The 24,590-nt window shown below is 39.1% G+C and overlaps 1 protein-coding gene and 1 long non-coding RNA gene across 2 annotated transcripts in view; one reads left to right on the forward strand and one right to left on the reverse strand.

Moving 5' to 3' along the window:
• Window positions 1-350: 350 nt before the first annotated feature.
• Window positions 351-13,629, reverse strand: LOC139183181 (uncharacterized). Its single transcript, XR_011566711.1, has 3 exons — window positions 13,315-13,629; window positions 4,678-4,750; window positions 351-2,820 (listed from the first exon to the last, which is right to left on the reverse strand). It is a non-coding gene; the product is annotated as an uncharacterized lncRNA (long non-coding RNA).
• Window positions 12,814-24,590, forward strand: part of IPO8 (importin 8) — a 73,254-nt gene continuing 61,477 nt past the window's right edge. Inside the window, exons 1-3 of the mRNA XM_019961392.2 lie at window positions 12,814-13,120; window positions 17,061-17,142; window positions 22,631-22,787. Coding sequence (XP_019816951.1) covers window positions 13,037-13,120; window positions 17,061-17,142; window positions 22,631-22,787 — 323 coding nt within the window. The 5' untranslated portion in view covers window positions 12,814-13,036. The remainder of the gene's footprint in view (window positions 13,121-17,060; window positions 17,143-22,630; window positions 22,788-24,590) is intronic.

Below are 24,590 nucleotides of genomic sequence, written 5' to 3' on the forward strand. Positions count from 1 at the left end.
TTTGCCTTGAGGTTTTTTTTTTTTCCCACTTGAAATCTTTTAGTCTTTTGTTAAATGAATTTCCCCTTAAGAATTGTGAGCAACTGACTCCTATCTCCTCTAAAGTTATTTAGGGAGTAAATGCAGGTATTTAAAGCAGGAAATATTTTTGAGAGGTTTGTTCACTTGCCTCCCATACCAAGTATCTTGTCAACCATTCCGTTTTTAAATTGAAACTTTCTAAACTCCACCCTGGAGGCTCAGTGGTAAAGAAACCTCCTGCAATGTAGGAAATGTGGGTTCAGTCCCTGGGTGGGAAGATCCCCTCAAGAGGGGAATGGCTACCCACTCCAGTGTTCTTGCCTGGAGAATTCCATGGACAGAGAAGCCTGGTGGGCTACAGTCTAAGGGGTAGCAAAGAGCGACATGACTGAATGACTGAGCATGCTTGCGCACATACACAAACTCTGTGATAGCTACAATTTTACAGTGCTTTGACATCACATCCTGTGTTTTTATACTTTAATCTTCCCTGTTTGCAAAATTTTCTTTCTTATTGACTGATGTTCTATTGTGATCTTTGTGATGATACTTTATATATTTTATAAGGTGAAATTTTTGGCATGTAGACTAAAGGTTTTTTCACATGAATTCCACTCTGCTCCCATGACAAACACTTTATTTTGATGAAAGATTTTTGAGTTGTTTCTCTAGGTCCTCCACTTGGTAATGTATCTCAGGGGTATTTTTAATTGTCACTTCAATGATTAGGTCAATACCTTTAATCCTCACTTTTCAGCTTTTGGCGAGTGTTGACAAACTGATAGGGACAGCTCACTTGCTACCACAGCAAGATGCTGAATGCCAGATGATAAAATAGTTACCCGTTTTAAGTATCAGGAAGCCTTGGGCTCACTAATTGTAAGTTTTGTAAGCATTATTATTTTATTTCAAGGGCTTTATGCTTTGAAATAAGTGATTAATTTAGTCTTTCAAATAGCTGGCTTATCTGATTTGTACCTGACTCGGGGGCTACAAAGATGAATGCTCAGACACATCAGTAACAGTTTTATCCATTTCATCTGCTGAGAGCAAATCTCTGAGTTATTTCTCTGATTTCTATCACACTTCTGTTTTTCCTGATCTGTATCTGGAAATCTGACTATTCCAAAGTTAAACCTCATTGGACTGGTTATTTAATCTTCTCATCTTTTCTCTTGTTTCTAAGTTTCACTTCCTGGAAGATTTCCTTGATTTTGTCTTCTGACATTTTTACAGAGTTTTAAATTTCTGGTATGTTAAATTTTTAAGTATACTTCTGTTATCTTGAATGTTCCTTACATGTGTAGTCTATTCGTTTTAAGATTGCATTATTGTCTAATTCTGAGGATAGTTTTTCTCTCTAAGTTTTCTTCCCTTTGTAGTCTGTTTCCTACACTTTCTGTTTGTCCTAATCTCTTATCTGGGGTGTTACATTTGATCAGAATCTTGTGATTATTGGTTGAGTATTCATATTTAAGAAGTGGTACCTAAAAGTGAGTGGAAGCTTTGAATGCAGAGCTGGGGCTTCTTGACTTTTGAGTTCATAGTATCATGATTTTTGTGGAGAGGACACCAGTGTGGAAGTAGGGAGGAGTTGTCTAACACTGAAGCTGTAAAAGATGGATAAATTTGACATGTAGAATTTATACCTCTTAAAGTTCTGTTAGGGAAAATAATGTCAAAAGACAAATGACTGCCTGCAGGGGGAGAAAATCAAGAAAAAGATGGCCAGCAGAATTGAACACTCAGTTCATATGTACTTTAAAAAAATCAGTAAGCATATGTAAAGTTTTAAAGTGCATCTTGTGGAAAGCATGTGGGAAAACAGGCACTCATACTGTAGATGATAATAAAATGAGTACTTTTTGGAAAGATAAAGTATATGCTTTCTGACGCCGAAATTCCAGTACTAGTAATTTACAAATAGTTTTGGAATTACACTGAGATACAGCATTAATTATAACAGCAAAAACTGGAGAAACAACCTAGATGTCCATCAGTAGGAATTGGTTAAGTCAGAAAAGACTATCCTGCAGTGTGTGCAATGTCATTTGTGTAAAATTTCTGAAAGAAAGTATATGTGGTTGAATTTTTTTTTCCTAGTAGTATGTACAAAATGTGATAGTGTTGGCTCTCAGGAAAAGGGGTTGGTTAGTAGGTATTTTTCATTCTGCATATTACTATAGAACTTTAAATGTACTTGTCACTTTTTTGTTAAAAACTAAAGATAAAATGTTAGATTGCTGTGGTACTTACCCTGTCTTGTTTTTGCTTGGATAGAGCTTGAGGGTCTGCTTTAATTATCATTAAGCCTGGGATAACACATGGAAGAATTTTACTATAAAAACCTTTCACCTTTCACTAATATTTGTATTTCACTTAATGATTTAGAGTACTCTGATTTGTGTAATCTTATTTGATCTTCATAGTGGTACTGGTGAGGCAGATACTTTTTTAGGAGATAAGAAAATTGGGACAGTTGGAGACTGACTTTGTAAGGCCACTAGCAGAAGTGCCCCAGCCAGGCTTTGAGTCCAAGTACAGTGGCAGCCATTCCTATTGTTCGTGTTGCTCTTCTTTAGTTCTCAGGTGTGGTTTCCTCGTATTTTCCATTGCTTTTCTTTTTCTTTTCTTTTTGCACACAGTTATTTTAGAGGTACTACTCAGCTTTTACTAGGGCAGACTAAACACTGTGAACTGGATACACTGAACCTGGTTGAGGCTGTCATAAGTTATCATTTTTCATATGTCCTGAATTTGAACAGGATGACTCCATTTCCAAAGTGAAATGTGGAAAGTCTGAGGAAACGAAGAAACAGAAGATTTTGAGGAAAAAAACTGATTTGAAAGTACAAATTTCATCTTCAGCCTTAGTTAATACCACTCTTTTTAGTTTCTCTGCCTCCCGCCACTACTATCATTTTAGTTTCTTGGAGATGGAAATTTCTGGCTTCTGATCCAAAACTTCCTAACCCTCTATTGCTGCTGCTGCTAAGTCGCTTCAGTCGTGTCCGACTCTGTGCGACCCCATAGACCGCAGCCCACCAGGCTCCCCCGTCCCTGGGATTCTCCAGGCAAGAACACTGGAGTGGGTTGCCATTTCCTTCTCCAATGCATGAAAGTGAAAAGTGAAAGTGAAGTCGCTCAGTCGTGTCCCACTCTTAGCAACCCCATGGACTGCTGCCTACCAGGCTCCTCTGTCCATGGGATTTTCCAGGCAAGAGTACTGGAGTGGGGTACCATTGCCTTCTCCGAACCCTTTATTACTTTAGCTTATAAATACTGATTTCTTATCAGTGTTATCAGTATCAGGTTGGATGGCATCATCGACTCAATGGACATGTCCAAACTCCAGGGTATGGTGAAGGACAGGGAAGTCTGGCGTGTTGTCCACGGAGTCACAAAGAGTCAGACATGACTAAGTGACTAAACAACAACAATAGATTTTTTTGTTTAAAAAAAATTCTTCTTTAACTGAGAGGTCTGTCAGATTCTTCTAAAAAACTCTACTCACGGCTTTTGGTTACATGCGACAGTTCAAAGGAGAGTACCATGCCACTGACTTTATTATACTAACAATACTGAAGATCTTACATTTATGAGACGTATGTAAGTACTGTTGCCTGTATTTCAGGTGCTATGACGTAGAGTTCAGCCAATAGAGACCCTTTTGAAGTAGAGGCATTTAGTCAAAAAATTTATCATACTCACAGATCATTTGAATGATTTAAGATTAAGAGATCATGTAACTTACAGATAGAGATTTTTGTGCATTGGGTTTTAACTCCCATTTTTGTCTTTACCATATGGATGAGATTCAATCCTGCTAACATAGACTTGCTGCTAACATAGCAGATGAGCTGCTGCCAACAGATGGGGAGGACAGCTGTGTGATATTCCATTTAGATGACTGAAATGTTAAATCTTAAAAAAAGGCCACAGTGGTAGTGCTTGGAGTGAAAATTGCTTTCCATAACTTGAGCTGTAATCATGCCAGTTATCCTCTATAGCTGTATTTCTAGGATGATGTCATCTACTTCTATGCTGTCAACTAACTTACATACACAGATGACTCACGGTTCTCTTTACTCCTTCTTGTAACCACCTCCCCGCACCCCCTCTCCCCGTCATAACTTCCTCTTTCTCACCCAGCTATTCTGTTGTGAGATCCAGATGTCAATTTCCAGATGTCACTGGAAATCTACCTGTATAACCCATAAGCACCTCTAGTTCAACATGTCCAAAGACAAATTCATCTTTCCTCCAGAATATAGAACTCTTCCCATTTTCCCAAAGGTCATCAAATCTTGATGCTCTATAATCATTTTTGACTTCCTTTTTGTTACTTTGTGGATATAATCAGTCACAAATTTCTGTTGCGCCAATGAAATCACAAATTTCTGTTGTTTCTGTGAAATGTCTCGTATCTGTCCTATCTTCTTTATTCTTACTGTGTATATCCTGTTTCAGATGCCTTCTCTCTCACACATTCACTTATTTATTCATTCAACCAATATTTACTAATTGCTTATTATGTGTCAGGCATAGTATGGAACTATGTCTCATTTATCAAAGGATGAATAAGGTCTCTCCTCTCCTTAATAGAATACAATGATAATAATTAATACTGAGCATTAGCATGGGCAATGTACTTACCTTATTCAGTCTTCACAGTAGCTTTTGGAAACAGATGAGCAAACAGGCCCAGAAAGGTGAGGCAATAAGCAAACTACAATGAGAAAATACAGCTCACTCAAATTCTATCTTAAGATGAATATGTTAATTTATACAGACATACTCTCATATTGTACATAGTAGTAAAAAAGAGGGAACTCATAAACAGTGAACCATTATAAGCTAAAGATATAGTTTAGGGAAAGCTACTTTAAAACACTTGTAAAGAAATAGGTGTTTATGGGGTTTTTTTGGTGTGTTTTATTTTTGTTGTCTCAGAATTTGACAGCATTATTTTTTAGTAACTTGACTTCACTGCATCTTTTCAAAGCATACACAGTTTTCATGGGAACATCATCTCTTTATTTAATTATATATTTTGTAACTTAAAATTATTTTGAGATAATTGTAGATTCTCATGTAGTTGTAAGAAATAATACAGATGGATCCTGTGTACCCTTTATTCAGTTTCCTTCAAAAGTAACATCTTGCAAAACTGTGATGCAATATCACAACTAGGATAATGAGGTTGATGCAGTTAAGACACAGATTATTTCCATTTGCACAGCAATCCCTCATGTTGCCCTTCCATATTAACATACACTTCCCTCTTGTAGCCATCCCCACTTGAATCCCTCAGAAGCCCCGATCTGTTTTTAATTATTTTATGAATGTATTAACATACACTTCCCTCTTGTAGCCATCCCCACTTGAATCCCTCAGAAGCCCCAATCTGTTTTTAATTATTTTATGAATGTCTGTGCGCACCAGGACCCAGGAGAAAGGAGCAGTGACCCCACAAGAGACTGACCCAGACTTGCCTGTGAGTGTCCAGGAGTCTCCTGCGGAGTCATGGGTCAGGCAGTGCCCTGCTACAGGGTTGGGGGCACTGAGTGCAGCAGTGCCTGGCATGGGATCTTTTGAAAGAGGTCACCATTTTCTTCATTACCTCCACCATAGTTTGGTCTTAGGTCAAAGAATAGGGAGGAAACACAGCCCCACCCATCAAAGAAAATTGGATTAAAGATTTACTGAGCATGCGCCCCCCGCCCCCCACCCCCACCATCAGAACAAGACCCAGTTTCCCCCACAGACAGTCTCTTGTCCATAAGGCCCTTATCCTTATGAGGGCAGACAGAATGAAAATCACAATCACAGACAACTAATCAAACTGATCACATGGACCACAGCCTTGTCTTAATGAAACTAGGAGCCATGCTGTGTAGGGCCACCCAAGATGTATGGGTCATGGTGGAGACATCTGACAAAATGTGGTCCATTGGAGAACGGAATGGCAAACCACTTCAGTATTCTTGCCTTGAGAATCTCATGAATAGTATTAAAAGGCAAAAAAATAACAAAATTGAAAGATGAACTCCCCAGGTCAGTAGGTGCCCAATATGCTATGGAGAAGAGTAGAGAAATAACTCCAAAACAATGAAGAGAGAGAGCCAAAGCAAAAACAATGCCCAGTTGTTGATGTGACTGGTGATGGAAGTAAAGTCCGATGTTGTAAAGAACAACACTACATAGGAATCTGGAATATTAGGTCCATGAATCAAGGTAAATGGAAATGGTCTAACAGGAGATGGAAAGAGTGAACATTGACATTTTAGGAATCAGTGAACTAAAATGGACTGGAATGGATGAATTTAACTCAGATGACCATGATATCTACTACTGTGGGCAAGAATCCTTTGGAAGAAATGGAGTAGCGCTCATAATCAACAAAAGAGTCCTAAATGCAGTTCTTGGGTGCAGTCTCAAAAACTGCAGAATGATCTCTGCCTGTTTCCAAGGCAAACCACTCAATGTCACAGTAATCCAAGTCTATGCCCCAACCAGTAATGCTGAAGAAGCTGAAGTTGAACAGTTCAATGAAGACCTACAGGACCTTCTAGAACTAACACCCAAAAAAGATGTACTTTTCATCATAGGGGACTGGAATTCAAAAGTAGGAAGTCAAGAGATCCCTGGAGTAACAGGCAAATTTGGCCTTGGAGTACAAAATGAGCAGGTCAAAGGCTAACAGACTTTTGCCAAGAGAATGCAGTGGTGATAGCAAACACCCTCTTCCAACAACACAAGAGAAGACTCTACACATGGACATCACCAGATGGTCAACACTGAAATCAGATTGATTATATTCTTTGCAGCCAAAGATGGAGAAGCTCTATACAGTCAGCAAAAACAAGACTGGGAGCTGACTGTGGCTCAGATCATGAACTCCTTATTGCCAAATTCAGACTTAAATTGAAGAAAGTAGGGAAAACCACTAGAGCACTCAGGTATGACCTAAATCATACCCCTTATGATTATACAGTGGAAATGGCAAATAAATTCAAGGGATTAGATATGATAGTGTCTGAAGAACTATGGACTGAAGTTTGTGACATGTACACGCAGCGATCAAGACCATTCCCAAGAAAAAGAAATTCAAAAAGGTAACATGGTTGTCTGAGGAGGCCTTACAAATAGATGAGAAAAGAAGAGAAGCTAAAGGCAAAGGAGAAAAGAAAAGATATACCTATTTGAATGCAGAGTTCCAGTAAGGAGTAGATAAAAGGAGAGATAAAAAAGCCTTCCTCAGTGATCAGTGCAAAGGAATAGAAGAAAACAGTAAGGAGAGATAAAAAAACCTTCCTGAGTGATCAGTGCAAAGAAATAGAAGAAACCAATAGAATAGGAAAGACTAAAGATCTCTTCAAGAAAATTAGAGATAACAAAGCAGCATTTCATGCAAAGATGGGCACAGTAAAGAAAAGAAATGGTATGGACCTAACAGAAACAAGATATTAAGAAGAGATGGCAAGAATACACAGAACTATACAAAAAGATCTTCATGATCCAGATTAGCACGATGGTGTGATCACCCACTTAGAGCCAGACATACTGGAATGTGATGTCAAGTGGGCCATAGGAAGCATTACTACGAACAAAGGTAGTGGAGGTGATGGAATTCTAGTTGAGCTATTTCAAATCCTAATAGATGATGCTGTGAAAGTGTCGCACTCAACGTGTCAGCAAATTTGGAAAACTCAGCAATGGCCACAGGACTGGAAAAGGTCAGTTTTCATTCCAATCCCAAAGAAAGGCAATGCCAAAGAATGCTCAAACTACTGCACAATTGCACTCATCTCATATGCTAGCAAAGAAATGCTCAAAATTCTCCACGTCAGGCTTCAGCAGTACTTGACCCGTGAACTTCCAGATGTTCAAGCTGGATTTAGAAAAGACAGAGGAACCAGAGATCAAATTGTCAGCATCCGTTGGATCATTGAAAGAGCAGGAGAGTTTCAGAAAAACATCTACTTCTGCTTTATTGACTATGCCAAAGCTTTTGACTGTGTGGATCACGACAAACTGTGGAAAATTCAAGAGATGGGAATACCAGACCACCTGACCTGCCTCCTGAGAAATCTGTATGTAGGTCAAGAAGCAATAGTTAGAACTGGATGTGGAACAACAGACTGGTTCCAAATAGGGAAAGAGTATGTCAAGGCTGTATATTGTCACCCTGCTTATTTAACTTCTATGCAGAGTACATCATACAAAATGCCAGGCTGGAGGAAGCACATGCTGGAAAGATTGCTGGGAGAAATATCAATAACCTCAGATATGCAGAGGATACCACCCTTATGGCAGAAAGGGAAGAAGAACTAAAGAGCCTCTTGATGATAGTGAAAGAGGAGTGAAAAATTTGGCTTAAAACTCAACATTCAGAAAACTAAGATCATGGCTTCCGGTCCCATCACTTTATGGCAAATAATGGAAACAATGGAAACAGTGAGAGACTTTATTTTCTTGGGCTCCAAAATCACTGCAGATGGTGACTGCAGCCATGAAATTAAAAGATGCTTGCGCCTTGGAAGAAAAGCTATGACCGACCTAGATAGCATATTAAAAAGCAGAGACATTACTTTGCCAACCAAAGTCCATCTAGTCAAACCTATGGTTTTTCCAGTCGTCATATATGGATGTGAGATTTGGAGTATAAAGAAAGCTGAGCACCAAAGAATTGATGCTTTTGAACTGTAGTGTTGGAGAAGACTCTTGAGAATCCCTTGGATTGCAAGGAGATCCAACCAGTCCATCCTAAAGGAGATCAGTCCTGGGTGTTCACTGGAAGGACTGATGCTGAAGCTGAAACTCCACTACTTGGGCCACCTGATGTGAACTGACTCATTTGAAAAGATCCTGAAGCTGGTAAAGATTGAAGGCGGGAGGAGAAGGGGACGACAGAGGATGAGATGATTGGATGCATCACCAACTCGATGGGCATGAGTTTGAGCAAGCTCCGGGAGTTGGTCAAGGACAGGGAAGCCTGATGCGCTGTAGTCCATGGGGTCGCAAGGAGTCGGGCCCTACTGAGGGACTAAACTGAATTGAACTGATATTTTAAAAATATATAAATATCAAAGAGTATGTAACCTTTTGGGATTGGCTTTTTTTCACTTGTCATAATTCTCATCTAGGATTCATCGAGTATGTTGTTGCCTGTTTTATTCCTTTCAACTGCTCAGTAGTATTCCCATGGTATAAATGTGCCAGATTGTTTAGCCACTGTTTTCCAGAGAGGCTGTACCATTTAAAACTCCAGCCAACAATGTATGAGTGATCCAGTTTCTCTGTATTCTCAGTAGTATTTAGTTGTGTTATACAAAGATACCATATATATATGTATATATGTATGTATATATATATGTGTGTGTGTGTGTGTGTGTGTATACACACAGTACAGTGTTGGATACCAGTGAGAGGTTTTAAGATGAGAACTAAAACTGTATCTTGCATATATCAAGTGCACATACCTTAGATAGTAACTAAGGGATTAGTGTTCACTTTTTGTTGGCAGTTTTAGTGGTAGAAATGAAGGCAGAAGCCTAGGAATAACCGATTGAAGCAAAGTAAGGAAGCGGAGACAAGGAATGAATACCATTCTTTGGAAAAGGATGAACAATAGAGAGTATTATTGCAAAAAAGAGTGTTTTTAACCGGGGGAGATGTTTTTAGGCTGAGGTTGAATCAGTGGAGAGAAAGAGGTTGAAAATAGAGGAAAAATGTTTCACAAATTTTCAACCATAAGTGTAATAATACTCAATTCATTTTAATGAAAAATATATAGAATAGAGATTTGTGGAGCAAGGTCCCAGGGGAATGGGAGATTAGGTTCAGATGGGAGGCAAGGAGGTGTAAAGCAGGGTAAAATGAAAGTGAAGTTGCTCAGTCATGTCTGACTCTTTGCGACCCCATGGACTGTACCCTGCCAGGCTCCTCCGTCCATGGCATTTTCCGGGCAGGAATACTGGAGTGGGTTGCCATTTCCTTCTCCAGGGGACATTCCCCACCCAGGGACTGAACCTGGGTCTCCTGCACTGCAGGCAGACTCTTAACTGTTTGAGTACCAGGGAAACCTGGTAAACAGGCTTAAAGCAGGGAAACAGATTAATTTGTGTTTCAGTGATTGAGCCTGGTGATTTTGTTCATCTTTGCAGGGCTCTGTGGAAAGAGGGAATTTGATAAGAGTCTTGAGGGTTGGAACAGTTGCTGAAGTGATGCTGAGCAAAGGAAAGGAACAGGATTTTGGGGCCTAAGGAAGGAACACACATTTGTAACAGTAACAGTTTTCACATTGGGTCAAGGGTAGACTTGAGAAAGGATGGAAAAGTGATTGTGTTGGAAAATAGGTGTAAAGTAATTAAGGGAGACAGAGAGGGAAGAGAAGGTCTTAAACTGAAAAGAAGATATTGGAGTTAAGATTCCAGAGGTCAAGGAGTTTTAGATTCATGAAGTCCAAGAAAGTAGGATAAGGAAATAGTGTGAAGATGAAAGGCACTATGTTTCATAAGACCTTGAGTGGTAAGGAGTTTGTAGTTTGTATTTTATCTTGATATTGATGAGAAGTCATCAAGGAAGGAACATGACAGTATTAATCTGTAAGAAACACTACTCTATGGAAGTTCAGAGAATGGGCAAAACTGGAAGCAACCAGAGACATATTAGGCACTTTTGCACCCAGCTGCAGGATGTGATCCCATTTACAGCCCCTGTAGAGGGGAAAGCGATCAGGCTGCTAAGTTTTCTACCACAAAATTTCTACCTTCTTGATTGAACCCAGTTAATGGAACCATTTTGTTTCAATTATCTGCTCTGGGAAAGATCACACCTCTTCAGATGTATTTTGCCCACAATCATCTTTACAAGTGTAATTAAACTTTTTCAGAGTAACCTCAGGAACAACTAGCTCCTTAATATTTTTATGCCACTGAAATTTGGGGGCCAGATATGGCCACAGTGGGTGGAGACAGCATGACGTTTCTTGCCTTTCACTACTTTTCTGAGAAGATTTGGAAAATTTTCAGAAACTTTCAGTTCAGTTCAGTCGCTCAGTCACGTCCGACTCTTTGTGACCTCATGAATCGCGGCACACCAGGCCTCCCTGTCCATCACCAACTCCCGGAGTTCACTCAGACTCATGTCCATCGAGTCAGTGATGCCATCCAGCCATCTCATCCTCTGTTGTCCCCTTCTCCTCCTGCCCCCAATCCCTCCCAGCATCAGAGTCTTTTCCAATGAGTCAACTCTTCGCATGAGGTGGCCAAAGTACTGGAGTTTCAGCTTTAGCATGATTCCTTCCAAAGAAATCCCAGGGCTGATCTCCTTCAGAATGGACTGGTTGGATCTCCTTGCAGTCCAAGGGACTCTCAAGAGTCTTCTCCAACACCACAGTTCAAAAGCATCAATTCTTTGGCGCTCAGCCTTCTTCACCGTCCAACTCTCACATTCATACATGACCAGAGGAAAAACCATAGCCTTGACTAGACGGACCTTTGTGGGCAAAGTAATGTCTCTGCTTTTCAATATGCTATCTAGGTTGGTCATAACTTTCCTTCCAAGGAGTAAGCGTCTTTTAATTTCATGGCTGCAGTCACCATCTGCAGTGATTTTGGAGCCCAGAAAAATAAAGTCTGACACTGTTTCCACTGTTTCCCCATCTATTTCCCATGAAGTGATGGGACCGGATGCCATGATCTTCGTTTTCTGAATGTTGAACTTTAAGCCAACTTTTTCACTTTCCACTTTCACTTTCATCAAGAGGCTTTTGAGTTCCTCTTCACTTTCTGCCATAAGGGTGGTGTCATCTGCATATCTGAAGTTATTGATATTTCTCCCGGAAATCTTGATTCCAGCTTGTATTTCTTCCAGTCCAGAGTTTCTCATGATGTACTCTGCATATGAGTTAAATAAGCAGGGTGACAATATACAGCCTTGACTAGGCATATAGTTTCTCTGATCTGGAACAGTTACTTTATGTATATTTGTTTATATTTTTCTCTTCTATCACATTGTGAGTTCTTTCATAGTAACCTGCATTGAATTAATTTTGTTATGTGGTACCTAAGTATCTTGGTACTCTGGCTGAAAAATACCTGTGGCGGATTCATTTTGATATTTGGCAAAACTAATACAATTATGTAAAGTTTAAAAATAGAATTAAAAAAAAAAAAACATTCAGGATGTGAGTGAGTAACTGAATGAACGAATGATGGCTCCCACAGAGACAGCTTTGTGCTAGTGGTAAAGAACCCGCCTGCCAATGTAGAAGACATAGGAGATGAGGGTTCAATCCTTGGGTAGGGAAGATTCCCTTGGAGGAGGGCGTGGCAACCCACGCCAGTATTCTTGCCTGGAGAATCCCAATGACAGAGGAGCCTTGTGGGTACAGTCCATAGGGTCGCACAGAGTCGGACACGACTGAAGCGACTTAGCACGCACGCAGATGATCTCAGTTGTAATACCCAAAGAATTTTCAGACTAATAAATAGTGCCATTCCACCCATATACGCTTAATTTGGAAGCAACTGTAAAGAGACACCTTGCGAGCTCGGTTCTCCCAAAGGGAAATGGCAGGAAGTTCTTTGCCGTAGGGCAGCACGACGACCGCCTGTTGGAGCTAGTGAGCCGGTTTCCCTGCTGGAAAGAAGCCGAGACCACTTTCCGTACAGCAGCATGGTGGCCGCTAGAGGGGGCGGCCATAGCAGCATGCCCGGGGGAAGAGGCCGCCGTAAAGGAGGCGCCGTTTCCTCTTCTTACTTCTCCCGCCTCCCACCGGCTGTCGTAAAAGGGTGAATGGAGAGCGAGTTGTGGGGGGTAGAAAGGGAGGACAAGGGGCGCGGAGTCAGAGTGGCGCAGCAAGTGGCTGCAGGTGGCGACGGTGGCGGGGGGTGAGGAGTGAGGTAGTTCAGGGGTCGCGGCGGAGGAGGCTGAGAGGGTCAAAAGAAAAACTAAAGCGGCAGTCTGGCCTACTGGTCCGGGGGCCGCGGAGCCCCCGCCTGGGGAGATGGACCTCAACCGGATCATCCAGGCGCTGAAGGGCACCATCGACCCGAAGCTGCGGATTGCGGCCGAGAATGAACTCAACCAGGTGAGGAGCGGGCCCTCCGCCGCCTCGCCGGGCTCTCCCTCTTCGGCGCCCCTGATCTCCACCCCCACCCGGGCCCCGACCCGGGACCCCGGACCCCGGATCTCAACGCGTCTCTCGGCCGGTTCCGTCCCCGCCCCCGCCGCCGGGTCCGGCGGTACCGTACTCCTTAGATCTTTTCTCAACGGCTCACGCACCTGTTGGCCACCTTTGCATCTTTCCCTGTCGTTTTTCTTCCCAGTGCAGTTTGTTCAGCTCTCCTGGTCCGCAGAAAGAAGCTTTAGCAAGCTTTGCTAGTGTTTTCGGGATGTGATTTCTTTTCCTTAAGTACGCCGAGTTGGTGGGAAAATCCACTTAAAATTAAAATCTGAGTTCTTTTTTTCTGCAGACCCAGACCTTTTTAGGTGTTGCTGTGGGAAACCCTGTCCATTCGCCTGCTTCTGTGGGTTTGGCAGGACCGTTTAGACCCTGAGTGGCAGAGTTTGTTGGAGTGCTGGGGAAATGCTGGCGGAAGAGTGCTTTGGGAAGAATAGACAGTTTTTATGGTGGTGGTGCTTTGCAAAAGCCACGCCGAATAGTAAGAGTTTGTAGAGGTTTTCTAAAAAACGGTAAAATGTGTGAGACTTTCTTTTATCCCCCTTCCTTTATTCTTGCTAACTAGCTTTGACCTTGTTCCAGTGATATTACCGACATTGGCAAATTGAATGATCCCAAACTCTAGGTTGTATTTTCCTCCTCCCCTGTAAGAATGAATCATAAACTTATCACTACAAAGTACGAAGTAAGGTCTACCCCCAGGATAGAGTGACAGGTTTGAGGTTGCAGTAATCCTTAACATGTAAAGGAATATACCTGAATTAGTGGTTCTCAAAGTGCTGCCCAGAATGAGCAACGTCAACATCATTTGGGAACTTGTTGGAAATGCAAATTATGGGGCTTCACTCTAGACTTAAGGAATTAGAACCTCTGGGGATGGGGCCCAGTTGTGTTTTAATTAACTAGCTAGGTGATTCGGTGCTTCCTACTTTTAAAGTGTGACAATGACTGTCTTAAATAAGTGTGTCCTAGGTTTTCCCTGGATGGAATTGACTTTGAAGTGCAGATATCGGTTGTGAATCTTTGAAAGGGATTGTTTAAATGGGAAATCTGGGTGGAGTTAAGTGTGAATCCAGGATGAGAGAGTGAAAATAACTGACTCTGGAGGGAAGGTTGAGTTCAACTGACACCTAAAGGGAGTGTATTGGTGCTTCAAAGAGAAAAGGACTCTCTCTCAGAATAGGGGAAAGTTAAGGTCAGTACCTGTCCCAGGCTTTGCAGGGTAAAAGTACTACGTGTTGCTTAGTTGGAAGAATAGTAATCCAGGCGTTGGTTAGGAGGAACAAAGCAAGAGCTGAACTTGCATTCTGCCAGTTGAACAGGGGAGTTGGCCTGTTTATGACCCCCTTCTCTTCACAATGTGGCCAGATGTTATTTTGATAGTGTGGACAGGGATCATATCTTTTTTCTCTTGTTGTACTGCTCTGCTCTGTGAGCCTATGCTTGTATTGTTTCTGAGTCATCAGTATGTTAAGTGCAGCTGACTTTATAGAAGTGGAAAGGGAAGGTGGAGAACCTGCAGAACTGCAAGAGATATTTAGGACCCCGTACCCTTTTCTTCGTGGTGTGTGCATGCCTAGTTGGCTCAGTCTTGTCCAACTCTTTGCCACCCTATGGACTGTAACCCACCAGGCTCCTCTGTCCATGGGATTCTCCAGGCAAGAATACTGGAGTGGGTTGCCATGCCTCCTCCAGGGGATCTTCCCAGGGATCAAAACAGTGTCTCTTAGGTCTCCTGCATTGGCCGGTCGGTTCTTCACCACTAGTGCCGCCTGGGAAGCCCCTTTGTTCCTGATATTTCAACCCAAATCCATACCAACCTAACTCTGCCTTGCCCCATATCCACCCAACTCACTATAGACCACAACTACCTCTGCAACTTTCTAAAAGTAGCTTATTGCTGTGTCACTCATTTAGCATTTATATTTAGTACAATATAGTGCTTTGGATTGTAATATGCTCTAAGTATTCTTTTCAATTGTAAGTAGAAGACCAAAGTATAATGTTGCATAACCTTTTAATAAATATGGTTTTAATGTCGCGTTTTGTATGCTTTATCCTTTACCACCACTGTAACATCCTTCTTTGTTGGATAAACCAGTGAGTAACCTACCACAAGGGATTAGGGTCCAGCTCATTTATTTTAGTGACTGAACAACAAGAGTAAATTTTTGAATTATTTTGTAATTGTTGTTCCTTTCATCCTCTATAAACTGCAGAATCTTAAATTTTTGTATATGAAGTAAATTCTTTATCTATAATTGAAACCACTAAGTTGTGTCTGACTCTTTGTGATCCCAAGGACTGCAGCATGCCAGGCTTCCCTGTCCTTCACTGTCTCCCAGAGTTGCCCAAATTCATGTCCATTGAGTCGGTGATGCCATCTGACCATCTCATTCTCTGCCACCCTCTTCTCCTTGTACCTTCTTCAGTCTTTTCCAGTGAGTCTCTTGAGGCTCTTCTCATCAGGTGGCCAAAGTATTGGAGCTTCAGCTTCAGTCCTTCCAATGAATATGAAAAGAACCACTATTTTTAAGATGCCAATTTTCTCCATTTTTTTGGTTAAACATTTATCTCAATGAATGTTATTATAAATAATAGGAAAGGTGATAAATTTAGGAATAGGAGTGGTGTGCATGAATCTAGTGGTGCACTGAAAGAGATGCCAGCATAGATCCAGGGTCTAGGGAGGAGGTAAGCGGAACAGACTCCTTGTGACGTTGTCTGGCTTAGTCTCAGTGAGAATTTATGAGTCTTTTCTGGGAATGTCAGCAGGCATGGCCAAGTGTAAGCTCTGGGAATGTGGCAGGCCTGTAATGTGGTCCAGGTACTAGACATCTGGAGGGAATATGATCAGAAGGAATAGGCTGCTTGCTCGCTCGCTCTCTTTTTTTGCATCTATAGTCGCCATGGCCAAACTCAGGAGTAGGTCAGAGTAAAACATGTCTGTGGGGAGAAATGGCCCAGACAGTAGGCACTTCATCAGTGCAGGCTTGCCTGGGTGCTGCTAAGTTTAAAAGATGCTCTGGCAGCAGAGGGCAGCTGGTGACAGAGCTCTCAACCCTGTCTCCTGAAGTACATATACTGCTGCAATCTGGACTGGCTTGTGCAGAGCCATTGTTCATTTTCTCTGTTGGATCTTCCATTTTCTGTAGCCCATGTTTTCTTTTCATCAAAAGTACTAGCAAAATTGAAGCACAAATAAGCTGGAAAGAAACACTTGTATAAGTCACTCGCCTGGAAAACTGCATTGACAGAGGAGCCTGGCGGGCTGCAGTCTAATGGGGTTGCAGAGTCAGACATGACTTAGCGACTGAGCACAATGTATGAGTCAAATAAAAATTAGAAATTTTAAATTCATAAAATAGCTCCTAGAAGTTACTAAGAATAAAACAAATATTCCTTTTACAGAAGAGTGAGGGGAGTAAAGAATTTGTGGAAGAAAACAAATAGCCAACTGACAGGAAAAAAAATTCAAGCTAGAATAAGTGTAATTTAAAGTATGAATAAGGATGAAAAGTTTGGAGGAATGATAATGCTAATCTCTATATTAGATAGATGGGTACACATATAATCTACTGTGGGAAGCATAAATTGCTACACCCTTTCTGGAGAACATTTTGACAATATATATCTAAAAAAACATAAAAGTGTTCTTACTCTTTTATTCATCGATTTATTCTAAGAAATTTTTTTGTATTTTATTAATCTTTATTTTGCTTTGGAGAGTTTCTTTTCCTTTGAAAGTTATTCTTTTGTTTGGATAGGAATGTATTCAGGAACAGGTGCTGACAGTTATTCACTTGTATTGCCCTATTTTTAATAAAACATTTCTTTGTAATTTCAGTCTTACAAGATTATCAATTTTGCCCCCAGTCTACTTCGGATTATAGTGTCTGAGCATGTGGAATTCCCAGTGCGCCAGGCAGGTGAGTTGGTTTTTTCATTCCTTTCTAAGATTATTTATGGGTAAAACTAGAACTAGAGTTTTATTTCATTTCTAAATATCTGCTTTCTTTGAAAACATAGGAAACATACATGAGGTATTTCTCATGGCTTGAAAACTGACTCTCTTTTTCCCTGGAAATTTAGAGGTTCATATGGAGCTCTTAAATCTCCCATAGCTTTTTCTGTCCTCTTCCCCCTTCTAGCTATTAATGCAGTCCCTTTTCCCTATAACTTTGGCATTTTTCCTCTTAGCTTATTCAGGTTTAGTAGCTTTATCTCCCTAATTTTTAATGATTCCTGGTGCCTTTGCCTTTAGACCCATAGATTAACACCATGAATTTGTGTATATGAATTTGGCTCCATTCCATGTGTCAGATCATGGAGGGGGAAGGTTTGCACAGGTGTTCCTAACCGCATGATGGGAAGCAGAACTTTTGTTATAAACATGAACTTTGCTTTTGGGTCTGTGGATCTTAGGGTAGTTCCTTGATTTTTTTTTTATTATTCTTCTTCCTTTTTTAAATGAACTGGTCATTAGAAACCAGAAGGTTAAAAATGGAGCATGAAGAGTCCTGGAAAGAAAATAATTTCAAGTGAAGGGGATCAAATGACAGTAGCTAATTTATATGATTGAAGTGACATACACTCATAAATAAATTTGGCAATATAGAAAAATACACAGAATAAAGTAAAAAAATTACCCTACGTTCATTACTCAGAAATGACTCATCATTAGGTGCCCATTACTCTGTGCATGTGTTCAGATAGAAATAGATGAACACTTTTATAGAAATGGAATTATACTCTACATGCTGATAAAAGTATTTAGTTTTACTTGAACATAACAGAATAAAGTAGGGAATCATTAAATTTTGGAAACATATGTATGATTTCCTAAATGATCCCTTTGTGGTTAAATTATCTTATGGAAAAGATAAGTTTCTTATGAAAAAACTATGGAAAAACATTCATGGTCGAATTATTTTTACTTTAATAAGGTTTATGAGACTTCAGTGTAAGTTTTTTGAAATCACAATTCTCAGTTTAATGTTTGTTTTATAAAATAGGGCTGTTTTGAAACCACATTTTGCTAAATGGAACTTACTTTAATAACTTAAGTGTTTATAGGGCCATTGTGAATTTGCTATAAAGCTTTGCAATAGAAATAGTATTTTTAAGGATCTTAAAGCAGTTTATTAAATTAATAAGTCTTATTTGTATGACATACAGCTATTTCAAAAAAACAGAATTTATATTATTAGATTGCTCTTGAACCTTCCCCGAGAGATAGCTACTATCAACTTTGGTGCATGGTTCTCTAATTCTTTTTCTTTTTCTGTAGATATGCTGATTTTAAAAAGTAATAAAAATCTGTTTGCACTACACATGCTATTTTGTAATTTCCTTTTTTTTTTCATTTAACCATATACCCTTGGGAGATCATTCCATGTCAGTGCACATATGTATACTTCATTCTTTGTAACACTTATTTAGTATTTCTTTTTTTTAAAAGAGAAAGTATATTTCTGAGATTTCCATACTCCCATTCCTCTATATATTCTTTTTTTAAAAACATTTATTTTTGTTTGGAGGATAATTGCTTTACAATGTTGAGTTGGTTTCTGCTGTACAATAACATGAGTCAACTGTAAGTATACATATATTCTCTTGAACCTTCCTCCCACCCCTTCCCCACCCCACCCTTCTACGGTACACCCTTCTACAGAGCACTGGGCTGCGCTTCCTGTGTTACAGCAACTTCCCACTAGCTATCTGCTTTATACGTGGTAATGTGTATATTTCAGTGCTACTCTCAGTTTGTCCCATCCTCTCCTGTATTTCTTTGGATTAGAACTACCATAGTGTATTTAAGCAATCTGATACTGGTGGGCATGTCCCTTATTGCCCCTTTTTATTGTTTTTGTTAGAGGCAACGCTAAAATGAACATCTTTGAACACATATCTCTGGATACTAGTGGAGATATTTTCACAGGATGAAACAAACGGAAATGCTAAGTTAATGATATTAACAGCATTAACATTTACAGTTTTGAATCTTGTCACCAAGTTGCATTTGCTTACTTTTTCTATCTACAGTGCATTAGAATGCTGGGTTTCCCATATCCTCACCAGTTCTATACAACTTTGAATCTTAATGACGTAGGTAATTAAGTTTTAATATAAAATGTAATTAGCATTTAAAAGCAATTTTTATTTATAATTTATGTAGATTTTAAATCTGTTAGCCACAGGACAGAGTTTCTCTTGGTTGTTGATCATGTCCTAATTCATTAGGACAACTTTTTACTTTACAGCATCCATTTTATTATACAGTCTGTGTATATACTGTGTAGAAGTCTACATTATAACTATCCTAAATTTAAGTGCCATTTATAAATTTTCTCTTCTGTTTAACCTATTATTAGAATACAAAGGTACCCCAAGAATCATGGTGACCCTCAGACAATTTATCATTTTAGCATGACATTTAAAACAGAATGTTGTGATCTTTGATTTTAAAAAATCAGCCTGTTCATAAAAGTTATGCTATAATATTAAGTGGAAAGACATGGTTCTGTGAAATATTCAGTTCTTGGTATTTTTTGCTTATGGGCAATTAATATTCTTGGCATTATCAGTAAAGCTTGTTAGTGAGTGTCCTTTATTACTTTACTGGTAAGAAATAGGAAATAAATGTAATATTTTGATATTGGCAAGCTAAACAAGATAAATTTGGATGTTTGCTCCACTGTTTTGCTTTTGATTGGTAAGCTTAGTAGCGTTATCAAGGTGGTAACTTCAGTGTTTCAGATTACAGAACCTAGAAATTAACAGGAAGTTGCTTGATTAGTCCAGAAGCACTCCAAGATGCTCTTTTGTTAAAATTCATGGGTCTTATTTGTAGGAAACTCTTACTCAGAATCTATTTAATCTTGTTTTAGATATAATTTACAAACTTCATTACCTTATTTCTTAGCCTTTAACAGATTAATAACAAGAGTGAGAAGGGGAGAAGGGCTACCAAATTACTATGAAAAATTGTAGAAAAACTCAGAAATATCAACTCAAAAAGCATAGCATTCCACTTCACTAAGTTTAATTGCATCCTTTCCACTTTGATGTTATAGAACCCAGTTGATCTGTGTGGTGGTGGTGGCTCTGGGTCCAGAACATAGAGCGTACGTGATGATTCATTGTGTTTCAAAAGGGGAGAAATGCATGTATGTTTTAAAGTTAATTTCAAACTTAAGATGCTGAAGTTATAAGTAGATTTTGCAGAAAAACAAATTTTAATACTCAATTTCTTATGAATGAATTAAGATATTTGTATTTACTTAGCTCTGGCATATGGTTAGACAGACATTTGAATTAAATGATTAAAGGGATATTTTTAGATTATTGATAGTTTCAGTTATTTTTGGTATTTTCCCTTCATTATCTTTAGTAATCCATGATTATAAACATAATTAATATTCTATTTTCAAATTATTACATTAAGTTCAGTTTTATTTTAACTAATTGCATGTTTCTTGCAATCTATACAGTTTGTCAGTGTCTTTTATATAGTCCATCTCTTATGGTGTCCCAGAATAAAAATATTTTTAGTTATAAAATTAATCGCATTTAATGAATAAACTATGAATAGGTCCATGATTTTACCATGTTTGTATCTTTGCTGTCTGAAAGTGGCTTTTTATTTTCAAGACTAGTTCTGTAGGGATTAAAATGGCATTGTGATTTTTCTTTTTGCAAAGATTAATCTCATGAAATCAGTCTGAACTGCTGACAGGTTGGACCATATTCTTAGATCATTTATTCATTTTTTCCAACAGTTTGTGTATTTTTATTGCCGATGATGGTTACATAATAAAATAAGTATACTGGGGTAAATGATGGTACTTAGTCCAGAGCCTATGTGGTCTGACTTAAAAAAAGATAAAAACCCAAACTCTCACACATAGACACATTTCTCTCTCTCTCTCTCTCCTGCCTCTCTCCCTTCCCTTTTCTCTCCCTTCCCACCCCACCACCCGCCCCTCCCCCCGCTTTTTCCCTTTCCCTCTCTCTTTCACTGTCTCAAATAATTTTTGTTTTTATTCTAAAAAATGAAAGTCTTAGGTGAAATTGTCTTTTTCAGACCTTTGTTGAATCAAAACTAATGAAAGAGGAGCTTATAGGATATCAGGTTCATAATTTCACTGGATTTCTGTTGTATTACAGCCAATGTAGAGCATGTTTTGGTTTAGTCTTTGTGGTATAATGCTTTTATGAGCCAGTTTAGCTTATGTTAAAATTGAGATGAAGGGAGGAGTGGGGAAGAAGGGAGAGGAGAAACTTAAGGGAAGACAGTTATAATGCTTTGCAGGTCATCTCTCTTTATTTTTATATTTTATGTATAGATAAGAATATGACATTATAAAAACATATATATTCCCAGTGCTCAGCTGGGTTGGTGAGAAAGCTTTGCATTCCCTGTCAGAACTCTGTAGCAGTATATTAGCTTCTTTCAGAAGTCTTTTGTTAAATGTTACTGCTGCTGCTGCTAAGTCGCTTCAGTCGTGTCCGACTCTGTGCAACTCCATAGATGGCAGCCCACCAGGCTCCCCTGTCCCTGGGATTCTCCAGGCAAGGACACTGGAGTGGGTTGCCATTTCCTTCTCTAATGCGTGAAAGTGAAAAGTGAAAGTGAAGTCGTTCAGTCGTGTCCGACTCTTAGCGACCTCATGGACGGCAGCCTGCCAGGCTCCTCGGTCCATGGGATTTTCCAGGCAAGAGTACTGGAGTGGGTTGCTATTGCCTTCTCCCTGTTAAATGTTGAAGGTAATTAAAAAAAGGAACCAAATCATTGATGATTGTACTTTGATAGAAATAAACAGATAAGAGATTTCCCGAGATTTTCCAAAAATATTTGAAAGCTAATGTTCTTTTCTCTATTGTTATATTTGCAAGTGGCAAATATTTCTGAAGGGTTAGATAATAATTACCAATACTATAAAAAGCATACAAATTTCAAAATGGTAGTGTGGGATAATAATACCCAGTGAAAGAAAGACAGAAAAAGCAATCTATGTGAAGGGCTGTAGAATTTCACCTGTTGTCAGTTCAATATTGGGCATTATGAACAGTATGACTCTCATGATCTGAAAATTTTTTAGTAGAGTTGCATTTAGACCATTTTGTATTTAGTATATAGGTACATACTTGAGTTCCTAGGTCATTTTTCTGTCATGTAAACTCTGGAGCTTTATTTAATGAGATGTTTTCTGCTTAGATTTACTTTACTAGCTAAAGAGAAACTTTAAATTCATATTCATTTTCCCTTCTCCATTTGGCTATTTATAAGATTTTCCATTTTTGCTGGGTGTCATATTTAGCATTAAAGGGTTTAGCTTTTCATGCTCTGCAAGGCTAAATGAAAGCCATCTTTTCAATACTGCTACATTAGCTTTTTTTCCCCCTCTAATTTAGCTGCCATTTACTTGAAGAACATGGTGACACAGTACTGGCCGGATCGAGAACCTCCGCCAGGAGAAGCAATATTCCCATTCAACATTCATGAAAACGATCGACAGCAAATACGTGATAATATTGTGGAAGGAATAATTCGGTCTCCAGATTTAGTGAGGTACATTATACTAAATCTGTGTGCTTTGTGGGAAGCACAGACTATGTGGATGGGGGAGATTAGTATAATCACCAGCCTCAAGTTTGTTTTTTAGAAGAGATACAAAGTAATAAAGATGGTCACTCTAAGAATACAGTTTTAATTATTTGTTTTTGCATTTGTAATTCTTTGCTTATATATATATAGAGAGAGAGAGAGAGGTTTTTTTTTTTTTTTTTTGGCTGCATCATGTGGCATGTGGGATCTTAGTTCCCCAACCAGGGATCAAACCCATGCCCCCTGCAGTGGGAAAGGAGGAATCTTAACCACTGGACCACCAGAAAGTCCCTGCCTCAAAATATTTTGGAAAGGATTTAGTTGCTATAAGTAGCCACAAAAAGAGTTAAAGCAAACATGTAACTAAAATTGTTGTGTAGATCCCTGTATGTAAATAACCTATGTTCTCAGTTAGAGCCTTTGACTTTTCACTATTTGCTTTTCTTTTCCCTGATACAAGGAAATTGACTTCTGGGGGTTATAACTTAGCACTTTTGTAATACTCTACCTATCTTTTTATTCATTTTTGTGAGCTGAGCATCTGTTCCTTTGAAGAAGATAGGATGGAGAAAGTATAAACTAGAAGCATCTCTGGTTTTTTAAATTTAGATTAGCTGCTGTAGAGTCCAGCTGACTTTCTACGGTGATGGAAATCTTCTGTATCCATACTGTCTGATCCTTAGTCATGTGGCATAGAAGCCAGTGGAGTACTTGAAATATGGCTAGTGTACCTGAGGAACTGAATTTCTAAATTAATTATATAACTGGTGGCTGCCCTTATTGGATAGCACAACTATAGAGTCAAAAAAATTATGCAGTCTTAAAATAGGAAAAACAAATTCTTTTCAACATGAGAGAGTGATTAGGTTTCTTTAGAAAAGGCAGGAGGGAAATAGATGAATCTGAGGTAGGGAAATGAAATGAACTTCAAGAGAGTAGATATAACTTTATCCCTGAGTGTGACAAGCATTGAACTCCTCTTTGTGCAGTTGTTTCATTAAGAGAAGAAAGGAGGTGTTCTGGTGAAAGAAAATAGTCTTTATTCTTGTTGGTTGCCCACATGCCCGTCTGGCACTGGCTTCCCTGTGGTACCATCATGTGTCCATTTCTTGGCAAAATCTTTACATTTTAAATCTCTCTGAATCTTGCAAGCAATGCTTCTACACAGTAATATATGAAAGGATGGCTGTTCATAGACATCCTTTGCTTGGCTTGGAATGAGAAAGGATTAAGAGGGTCAACCTGAAGATGAAATTAAAAAAATGAAAAGTTTCAGTTTTATTGAATACAGATATGATCTGTTGGTTGTTTAGGAACAGCTGCTGGTTGTATAGGAGGTTATCTTTATCTTTATTATGAGACAGTTCTTTGTGGCTTTGTTTCTTTTATGTCCTGAAGGCTTAACTGTAACCACTCTTAAATATTCTCAAAGTTTATTTAAAAGTACTGCAAAGGATCTTTTGCAGATAGATTTGGAGACACAAGGAAAAGGCATTATTTTGTTTGTTTCATTTCAGTGAATTCAAGTTATTGGCTGTTGAACTGAGTATGTATCTTTTTCTTGGCATGGTGGAATCCTAATTTAGCTTGATTCACTTTCTGACCATTTGCAAGTGACCATGTAAGGACACACTGAGAGTCTGTAGGAGAGACAGTTTTTTTCCCTCACTTTCTTTTCAGTTGTGACTGGGATCCAGTTGAGGAAATGATTACTTACCTAAGTGTTATGAGATCACATCTTTTATCACTTAACTTCGTGGTTTTATT

This window comes from Bos indicus, chromosome 5 (genome assembly GCF_029378745.1).
Source record: "Bos indicus isolate NIAB-ARS_2022 breed Sahiwal x Tharparkar chromosome 5, NIAB-ARS_B.indTharparkar_mat_pri_1.0, whole genome shotgun sequence".
In the NCBI taxonomy this organism is placed as follows: domain Eukaryota; kingdom Metazoa; phylum Chordata; class Mammalia; order Artiodactyla; family Bovidae; genus Bos; species Bos indicus.